Source organism: Telopea speciosissima, chromosome 1, assembly GCF_018873765.1.
Source record: "Telopea speciosissima isolate NSW1024214 ecotype Mountain lineage chromosome 1, Tspe_v1, whole genome shotgun sequence".
Classification (NCBI taxonomy): domain Eukaryota; kingdom Viridiplantae; phylum Streptophyta; class Magnoliopsida; order Proteales; family Proteaceae; genus Telopea; species Telopea speciosissima.
This window is the reverse complement of record NC_057916.1, coordinates 3,662,799-3,673,569: the sequence shown is the minus strand read 5'-3', so window position 1 is coordinate 3,673,569 and position 10,771 is coordinate 3,662,799. Positions and strand designations below refer to the sequence as shown.

The 10,771-nt window shown below is 37.0% G+C and overlaps 1 protein-coding gene across 1 annotated transcript; it reads left to right on the top strand.

Annotated features, from left to right (window-relative positions):
• Nucleotides 1-6,984: 6,984 nt before the first annotated feature.
• Nucleotides 6,985-10,383, top strand: LOC122644635 (laccase-14-like). The gene is made up of 6 exons (XM_043838019.1): nt 6,985-7,089; nt 7,497-7,648; nt 7,801-8,045; nt 8,332-8,460; nt 9,119-10,063; nt 10,201-10,383. The coding sequence occupies exons 1-6, from the start codon at nt 6,985-6,987 to the stop codon at nt 10,329-10,331; spliced, it is 1,707 nt and encodes a 568-aa protein (XP_043693954.1). The 3' UTR covers nt 10,332-10,383.
• Nucleotides 10,384-10,771: the final 388 nt, after the last annotated feature.

Sequence of the window (10,771 nt, the reverse complement as noted above, 5' to 3'; positions counted from 1 at the left end):
TTGAAGAGATTGCTATAGTTAACGATCATTCTCCTCAGTCTGATAATCAGTAATTGTGGCATTTGGGAATGTTTAAATTGACGATTTTTAGAAGCCAAGTGAGTTTGTGGAGCGATTCCAGGCAACGTCGCGTCAACATTTTTCTCTTCGGTTGTGCTACACACAGAGCACTAGATAACAAATACAAAGAGCAATAATTAGGCATGGGACCAGTTTGCAGGGCGTGGGAAAGGATGAACATGACCCTGTCGGTGGTTTTGCAGAGGACCCCTTAATCTCTTCTCCTCCCCTTCACAAGCAACCAAGTTGTTCCATGTTGGAGTTAGATGGCGATAGGAAGCAAAACCCATCTCTTCTCTCTCTCTCTCTCTCTTTTCATTCTCTTGGTAATTTCGGATGTCTGTATTAATGAAACCCAGGAGAGGTTTAGAGCTTGATAGGTTATAGTGGTTCATTTAAGAGTTTAGAGCTCTCTCTTTTACTTTCTCTACAGTGGGTTTTTAGTATATTAGCCGAGGCCCTCCCAAGCTCCCATCTCCTGTTTACGTTTTTTCTTTGGGATTAAGATTAATTTCTCCTGGGTTTTTCCGCATCTATACCAACTGCTCAATTAGTTGCTTACGTTTTAGTGGAAGGGCTTAAAATAGTGGAATGAGTTGGTGGTTTTAATACCCACAAGGTCAAAATCAAGGAGGAAGACGAGCAGAAATTTTTATTTGCGGAGGATTTTGAGTTTTTATGTAAGTTTGATTTCTCTGTTTGATTTTAGGGTTCATTTTTTCCAAATGGTCTAGGGTTTGATTTTCAGTTTCAAATCTTATACCATTTAGGGAAGATGAGGGCAATTTAATCATTTTATTTTTTAAATTTAAGTGGATTTTTATTAGAAGGGCATTTTGATCATTAGATTCCCTGAAACTAACGTCTAACGTTTCAAATTAACGGATTGGACCAAAATGCTATATTTTATTGAAAGTAGGAAGAATTTATAATTAAAAAAATTATAAGGGGGCATTTGTTAAAAACCCTATGATCAAAATGGCCACACCTTCCCAAATCGGTGAAGATTGAAACTAAAAAAATTTTCTCCAAATTGATTAGGGTTTGAACCCATCTGAAATGCAAGAGATCACAATTGAAAATGATTCATGGCTTATGGAACAACTTGTCCTCACTTCAAAGTCCAGAGAAACAACAAAGTAGATCGCCTAGATATTGCAGTTTGAGACAACTCAATTGAATTTCATACTAGATATTATGACGACATTGCCTCCTCATCTGTTGGGAATAAACGTTCTCTGTTGCAACCCACCTTTATCAGATCCTCTGGATCATTGTCTGCATCGGTTACTTTCCACTAGCATAACAGCTTTCATGATAATAGAAGGGAACGTGAAAAAAGTGGATAGGGTGAAAATTTAGCAATGTTGAACTGGGTTTGTGGACCAAACACTTAATAGACTTTCACTGCATTGTAAATCCACCAGCAAGGATTATAAAGAGAAAATGAAAATGCCAATTCTTCTTTATTTTTGTTTATCAATTAAATAACACACAAAGCGTTTCAACGAACATTAAATGTCATAAGAACGGATTCCCACAGAGAAATACCAGAGATTTAAGGACTTACAGGCCAGACATGTTGGTAATCTAATTCATTCGAATGCCACGATAACGGAAATACCGGAGATTTAAGGATCTCATCATGTCCTCTGTACCTTGAACTCTGAAATTTCAGGCTCCGATCTGCCGAAACAAACACAGAAGCCATAAGAAAGTCTAAACCCATAAGCCATGATTTATCATTACCAATTCTGATCTCTTGCTTTCTAGATGGGTTCAAACCCTAATCAATTTGGGGAAAGATTTTTGAATTTCAACCCTATTCGATTTGTGGAAGATGAAGACATATTGGTCATTTTATCCTTTAATTTTGGTCATTAGATTTCTTAAAACAAACATCCAACATCCCAAATTAATGACAGGGATTAAAGTGTTACAATGTTTTGAAAGTAGGGAGGAATTTGCAATTAAAAAAATTATAGAAAGCATTTGGACAAATGAACATTTTTAGGAGGGCATTTGTCAAAAACACTAATTTTTTTTTTCATTTTCTAAATTAATTATTGGATGGAGTTTCCCTCCACAACCTCATTCACTGCAGGGCGGGGGAAGGCAGGAGGGGTATCGAGAGGGCATTTTGGAAACATTTCAAAACCCTTTAGGGGTTTGTAACTCTAAGATGGTGGATGATCTGTCCTCTATAGGTAGGAGGAAATTTTTTTTTTTAATTATTTATTGATACAAGGTTTGTAAACTAATTTATAAAACGTGGTGTATAGATTAAAGGGAGGGGGTGGATTACTTTTGATTAGAATATAATTAAACTTCAACATAATCGAAGAGTGTTGTATCCATCTTTTTCTTTTTTCATAAATTACTAGTTTATATTAGAGAGATTTTCCATGATGTAAATATGGAGAAGAATCTACACACCACACCAATAGATATATACCTTGAAAAAATGTATCATTTACATGGGCCTATATATTCATAATAGGATATAAAATAATAAAAAAATTCATCCAAGACAAAAATTACACTTTAGTGTTATGGGAAAGTTTTTTCTATAAAAATTTACATAAGTTAATTTAATATTTGAAAGAATGTCAGAGCTTGTGCGAAAGAAACAAAAAAAAAAAAAAGAAAGACAGCTGTAATGTGCTTTTGCTCAAATTCTATGATTAGAGTACCATGAGGATCGATATGAAATAGGTGTGGCACCATGGATGTTAGGTAGACCTATTAATAATATGTAATTAGTGGATTGGGCCGGTCCAAGAACCCATTTTTTAATCAGTTGGGCTTGAATATGCGTCTTGGATCTCTTGAGGGCTAGTGTGTTGCTCCATGTTCCAGTTCCAAACCTGTCCGGTACTGAACCTGCATGATCATAGCTGGACTGGACTTCTACATATTCCTTCTTTGAAACACATGTCATCACTTAATTTTAGGTCAAATATACAAGTACGAGTGGATATAGACTAATAACGCAAACATCAAGAAAGACGAAGAAAACAAAACACGGTAATGATACGATAAAGATTTTTTTTGATAAAGGTCATTAAAATATGTATTAATATAAAAGAATTGATGTTAAAAGAATGATTGAAAAGTTTTCAAAAATAAAAACTCAAAAATTTATCAATTTATCTTCGGCATTGCCATCAATAAGACAAAGATTTAATTAACGTGATTCACATTACATAAGTCGTGGCAAGAACTTTTCCTAGAAAATCATAACTTAAAAATCTCCAAATTAATCTCATTTTTTTATTTAATTAAAAAAACAAGATGATAAAACATAAATACTCTTCTAAGTCGGATTGATCCATCGGCCCAAACCGTTCCTGTTAAAATATCGGAACAGAACAAATTTTGAAACGGATACAAGACATTGAGTCACACATAACACACTCTTCATCCTATCCATTTAATGAACAGTTGGGTTTGACTCGACATATATAGTATCCCAGAAACACCTCTCCCACATGATTTTGATTAGTTATAACGGTCTTTCTTAGAGGGATGGATTTAAAGAAAACTTGTATTAAAAATACAGAAAAATATATTATCGCTAATAAATGTCTTTTGTTCGGGGAAGGGGAACAAATCATACCAATAAGTCCAAACAGACCACACGAAATGAGCCGGGTTAACGGCCAATTGGTATCTTTACCAAAAAAAAACAGCCAATTGCTATCTATAAGAAAAACAATTCTTTAACGGATGTCTAATCCAAAAAAAAACACAAAAAAAACCTCTTTGACGGATAGAAAAGAACAACAGACAGCTCTAAAGTGTATCACGACATTAATAATCCATCATCTCCACTAACTAGTTGGATGAGTCATACACTCCATCATCCACTTCCACCACCACCACTTCCAAAAAATATTGAAAAGATTTACTTTTATTCAATTAGTAGCTTTAAATTTATGTAAGAAGTTCTTCTATTTGCAACATTGTCCTTTTGACATGCCAAACCCCTCCAAAAAATTATCTGCTCCATTTTTCTGTGCGGTTTATTTTCTCAAGTCCCTCTAATAAGGGGGTGGATCTGGGGTGGATCTCACTTGGGCAATGTGTTCGGGCGGGATAGGATGGTTATTTCTACACCCGTATTAGAGGGACTTGGGGAAATAGAGCCCCCTTCAAAAATGGGAAGGGGAAGGATCCATTTCCATCATTTAAAAATATAGTTTTTTTCTTTTTTTCTTTTGACAATGAGGAAATCACGGTTGGGTGGACTGGTAAACCCTAAATCTTCGCTTTGTTTCTTGAGGCGTGGTCCCTTGTTAAGTGTAATACCCTTTGGGATAAAAATAAAAGAGTTCATTTTTTTTTCTTTTGTAATCCTACTTTTTTGGGCATCATATAATAACCTAGCACAATAATAGAAGTAATGTGTCAATGTGTACTACAAATCATATAGTGATATCGTACTAGCTAGTTTATTATGTATTGAACTGTATTAAATAAATTCGGTATGATATCGAAATGAAATACTTGTACTGAGTCGATATTTGATACGATATTGATATGGACAAGACAATGAAAATACATCATGTTATATCGACATACAGATGCATTCAATACAATATACATTCTTCTCCAATTCTTCTCTCATAGAAGATTTTCATGACCAATGTCCAAGTTGACTTTATTGGTTTTTTTTTTTTTCTTATTATTTTTTTGAATGTATAGGAGACCTTACAAGCAAGCAAGGGTGGCACCTCAATTATTCAACTTGTTGCTTGGCTTGATTTACGTGATTTGCAATATGGGAAATGTTTTGTGAAAGTATTTTTTTAAGATAATAAACCTTGTACTTCACTCAAGTGATCTGCAAGTCATTGGTGCTTCAAATAATTAGGTCAAAACGGTGGTTAAGATATAATTATTTTGTTTTTGGAATATTTAACAAAATTTAGATTACTAATTGGGGCATAATTATATCCGGATGGCCCAAATATCTTTCATGTGGCGTGTTGGATGAGGCCCAAATTTCGCAGACAGTGAAGCCTAGCTAGGTATCCTACTCACATGTCAATTTCATTCTAAGCCGAATTTGTTAAGTGGAAAAATAGTTCTTTTAAAATCCAAGATTATATATGATAGAACGCACAATATTGGTCAAAGTACCATATATAGACATGCATGGATTAAAAAAGTGTGGAGATGCATTCCAATATATATGAGGGTTTATGGTTGAATATGAATTTGAAATTTGACACAAGTGACCTATCCAAAGTATCCACTATCCATCCAACAACGGAAATTGTAAATTATTTTTCAATGTAGAAAATTTAGGTGAGGCCACTAAAATAAATTTATCTACATTGGATACTGAAGTAGCAACTTTCCCTACTAATTTTGGTATCTATGTTAATTAAGCCAAATTTATCCAGACAACTTGTTCTAATAATAAATTTCTCATTATGATCCTAATATCTACCACTTGGCATATTATAATAAGGGACCCAAATTGGTGATATGTCAAGGCATACGTCGGTGGGTATTAATTAAAGGAAAAAAAAAATAAGGCAAGGCTGTTTGGTTGGGTAGCTTCTACTCTCATGTTGATGCTCGTGCGTGTGCTGTCATTGACCCTAGCGGTGCTGCAGGGGCTACACGACCAAGTAATGATCTCTTACTCTTAATTAACATGACTAATCCATAAGGCATACAATTCATCCAAGGGTCAATTAACCAGACTTGAACCAACTGCGCGCCCATATAATGCAAAATGGTGGGCCATCCTTAGAAACTTATAATGGCAGACTCTCTAACTGAAATTTTTGGTTCTTAGCCAGATTGCATTGTCCCTTTCATGGATCTACTTGTGACCAGACAGAAAGCGAAGGATAACTATCTTTATCGATAAATAATTTAGAAAGACTTGAATTGGTATCACATGATATGTTAAACAATGTACCATGTGGGTCGTATGATATATATAAATCTATCTTTCCTTGCAAGTTGTAACCAAGAAAGTAAAATAAGAACAAAAGGGAATTTTATGGTCTCCCTTCCTGTTTTAATATTGGAGTTGCTCAATCTACCTGTACTAGTACGACTTTATTTCAACAGTGTAGTGAAGTGATTCCATATTTTTCTGCGTGAAATAATATGACTTTATCTTCCTGTTTGTTTAATTTAATCAAACATCCATTCATGTATTTGTATGTATTCTATGCATAATCAAATACCTTCTCATGTATTGGTATGCATTCCATGTATATCTACCATATTTCAACAACAATTATGCTCTTTCCAATGGCCCAGATTTCAAAGATATATATATATATATATTTACCACATGGAGAACTACAATAGGATTGAAACTTGACGTGTGAGTGGCACGTAGGGGTATTGTTTGAGGAAGCGGAATCAATAATCAAATCAGTCTTCACTAATTCTGATTGCAATGTTGTTGGAATCAACCTGAACCTTAGAAGAAACTCTGATTTTTTGAAACATGAATTGACAAGAATCGAAAATCAGATATTTAGAATCAAATTCCTATTCCTAGAACAAACCTGTTTAGTTTACCAAATAAAAAAAAACAACCATGTTTAGTGGTTTCTGCGAATTCACAAAATTTAGACCCCATGATCTACCACATGGCAATTAAAAGTTTTTAAATTAGGCATATGCAAAAGGTTTCAACATGGGAACGGGCTCCCATATTTATATTAAATAAGCCAAAACTTAATCATGTGTTCGTTTCTTTTTTAATTTTTTTATTGAACCTTGGTTTTTTTATCTTTCGGCGTGAGGAATAATGTTAAGTGTGTGGCCACATAATATAAAGGAACTCTATAAAACCCTATTCAAGATGATTCATAAACTATAGGTGGCAAACGAGAAAAAAAAAAAGAAGAGAGCTCTTGCATCGATCCTTCATTGTTTGATCGTATAATGGAGGTAACAAAGAAGGGTCTGATCTTGGAGCTTTTTGGGCTTTTGTTGCTGGAACTCCTCTGCCTGTGTTTGGGCCGGGAAACCTACCATTTTAACTGGAATGTAAGTTCACAAGTTTCTCATGTTAGATTGTAATTGAATTTGTGGTTAAGTTGTGATGACCATGGGAAATATCCACCGGAAATAAATCCAGTTTTGCCATTTGAGCTGTTCCATTACATTCATGGAATAAGTTTTTTTCATGATCTTCCATCAAAGCCAAAGAGCATAAATATGATTCAGGGTTCCTGGTTCATGCAGTTTCAGGCATTAATCCACTTTTTTTTTTTTTTTTTTTTCCCCTTTTTTGCTGTCTCCTTAGTGAAGAGTGCCTAGTTAGATAGGTCTTAATTTTATTTTAACAAAAAAACAAAAACCTACAAACATGAATGGTTTTCATGGGGTATTTTTACTGGATAGTCCAAGATCTCTTAAGTTTGTTGTTTCTTATTTGTTTGAGGTTGTGGCAGATCACTTTATCTTCATACACAAGACTGAATAGCACCAAAGAAATATTGACAGTGAATGGGCTATTTCCTGGACCAGCTTTGCATGTCCGAAGAGGAGATAGAGTGTTTATCAATGTTGTCAACCATGGAAACTATAATATCACCCTTCACTGGTATGTCTCTCTCTCTCTCTCTCTCTCTCTTTCCTTTTTAATTATGGATTATGTTAATTGTATTATTCAAGCCTCGATCATCTACTACTTATGGGTGGGTGCGCTTATATATCATAATTAATTCTTGGGCTCATGATCGATGATGAGGGCAGGCATGGAGTGAAACAGCCGAGGAATCCATGGTCGGATGGTCCAGAGTACATAACACAGTGCCCTATCCAAGTTGGGGCGAACTTCACATATGAGATCAACTTGAGCACAGAGGAAGGAACCCTTTGGTGGCACGCCCACAGCGACTGGTCAAGAGCCACAGTCCATGGTCCCATCTTCGTCTACCCCATGCTTGGAGCTTCCTACCCTTTCCCCAAACCCTACTCTCAAGTCCCCATTATTCTTGGTGCGTCTGTTCATTATTAACTGTACTCCATATATAGAACAAACACTAATAAGAATAAGGGGCGCTGTTCTCTATGTCGTATCACAAGTTGCACCTCGGCACATAGGGATGGGTGCAATGACCACCCTGCCCCCTGCACAGGTTACCCATGTGCCTTAGCACAGCTATGCTGCACACAAAACATTCTCCCTAAGAATAATTAGACCATATATTATGTCTGATTGGGGGGGGGGTGGTTTCAATCAATCAATTTATATATATATTAATTTGTTGGGAAAATTTATAGGAAACTGGTACAAAGGGGACGTGATGGAGATAATTGAAACAGCCCTTGCGCTTGGAGGAGAACCAAACCAATCTGATGCTCATACCATAAATGGTCAACCAGGAGACCTCTTTCCGAGCTCCAAAGCAGGTAACGTAACTCTATAATATATATCCTCGGCAAACCATAAATGGTCAACCAGGACTTTCGCCCCCTGTGTCTAGGGCAGCACGCATAGGCTAGATCAAGTTCTTGCGCTAGAAGAACCATTCTCCGAAGGGTGCACAAATGGAATCCACTCACTCTCTTGGATTCCATCTGTGAACCCTTAGGCGTACGAGAATAGTTCAAGTAAGAGAACCTAATCTGCCTCCCCCACCCCTCCCCCCCCGCCCCGCAAAATTATTTTCCCATATTTAATAAGCCACTCACTCTCTTGGATTCCATCTGTGAACCCTTAGGAGTACGATAATAGTTCAAGTAAGAGAACCTAATCTGCCTCCCCCACCCCCCCGCAAAGTTATTTTCCCATATTTAATAAGGAAAAAGGTTCTGTCCAGCCGTGGCAGGACCTAAAGTGTCCAGCTTTGTTAAACGACAGCAAAAACAGGGGTGGGGTACGTGGTCATTTCACAGGTGGGTCTCACCTGGGCTCCACAAGTGAAATGAAACCCCCCTTGTTTTTGGGGTGGTTTCCGAGCGCTTGACCGTCCAGCTCCGGCCACGGCTGGACATGAGCCAGGTCCGTTTAATAAAGGGTTTACATTCAGAGAGATCCTTTAATAAATCATTTGAACTGTGGATGCAGGAACTTTTAAGATGGTGGTACAGAAAGGCAAAACCTATCTTCTTCGGATCATCAATGCAGGGATGAATGAGGATACGTTCTTTGCCGTAGCTAACCATTCACTTACAGTCGTTGGATCAGATGGAGCTTACCTCAAACCCATAAAAACAGATTATATAATGATAACCCCAGGCCAAACCATGGATTGCATCTTGAAAGCTGACAAAACCCTTAGTCACTATTACATTGCAGCTAAATCTTATTCGGGTGGAGAAGGTGTTGGTTATGATAACTCCACAGCCACAGCAATCATAGAATACAATGGAACCTACACCCCTCCATCAACTCCCTTTTTCCCAACCCTCCCTGACTTTAACGACACCGATGCAGCAACTAACTACACTAGTCGTCTTAGAAGCTTAGCCAGTAAAGATCACCCAATTGATGTCCCGAAATCTTTCGATATCAGAGTTTACACAACTATCTCTATGAACACATTACCTTGTGTCAATAACTCTTGCGATGGACCTAATGGGGCAAGACTCTCTTCAAGCATGAACAACATTAGTTTTAGAAACCCATCAGTTGACATACTTCAAGCATATTATAAGAGGATCAAAGGGGTTTATAAAACTAATTTTCCTAACGAACCACCAAACTATTACAACTTCACAGCAGACCAGTTCTCATCTAATCTTTCAACACCAATGGTGGGTACTAAGGTGAAGGTGGTGAAGTTTAACTCAACAGTGGAAATTGTGTTCCAAGGGACTAACTTGTATTCAGGAGAGAACCATCCAATGCACCTTCATGGGTATAGCTTTTATTGGGTTGGATGGGGATTTGGAAACTTTAACAAGACCGCAGATCCCAAAAGCTATAACTTGGTTGATCCACCCGAAATCAATACAGTGGGAGTCCCTAAGAAAGGATGGGCTGCCATCCGATTCCGAGCAGACAACCCTGGTAAGTTGCTTAATTTTGTTACTTTTTTAAGTCATTTAATTAAGGGAAGTCTAGCTAGTGTTGTATATACTAATTATTAATTAATTGATGATGGCATGATGGGGGTTAATTTGGTTTGGTTTGGTTTGGTTTGGCAGGAGTGTGGTTCATGCATTGTCATTTGGAGAGACATGCAAGCTGGGGTATGAATACAGTATTAATAGTGAAGAATGGTAAAACCAGACCAACAAGTATGAGAAGGAAACCTCGACATGTGCCTCCCTGCTGACATTTATTATCTATGCCGCAGCTCTGTAGACGTCGGTATTGGACACAAGACTTAATTCTGGGTTTGATCAGTTTTTAGTAATTTTGTGTTTGAGTTGTCAAATAGTTTAACCAGTTATTTATTGTAATGTCAGTAATTTTTAGATCCTCTTATGAGGAACTAGGCTATTATTGGTGTTGTATGCATGTTTTAAGGTCCCCCCTCCCCCGACCAAAAAAAATTTGTTTGGTTCAATAAAGAGAAGGTTGTTTGGTAAGTACTGAGCCATCAATTCATAATAATAAGAGAGATTACTGTTATTAGTGATGCAAATTTGGTCCTGTTAGCCCAAATCCACCCTGGTCCTCCCTGAGTCCAAACAGGCCTGGGCTGAGATACCCTGACCCTGAGGGTGGACCAGTGTTAGATTTTTCAAGTCCTAAGTAAAGGCCAGCCCGAAC

What these genes read in the sequence shown, in the direction of transcription:
- LOC122644635 (XM_043838019.1), top strand. Translation starts at nt 6,985, where the DNA reads ATGGAGGTAACAAAGAAGGGTCTGATCTTGGAGCTTTTTGGGCTTTTG. An exon ending in CCTACCATTTTAACTGGAAT is followed by an intron (nt 7,090 to 7,496) that starts GTAAGTTCACAA and finishes AGGTTGTGGCAG; the next exon opens with ATCACTTTATCTTCATACAC. An exon ending in CTTTCCGAGCTCCAAAGCAG is followed by an intron (nt 8,461 to 9,118) that starts GTAACGTAACTC and finishes CTGTGGATGCAG; the next exon opens with GAACTTTTAAGATGGTGGTA.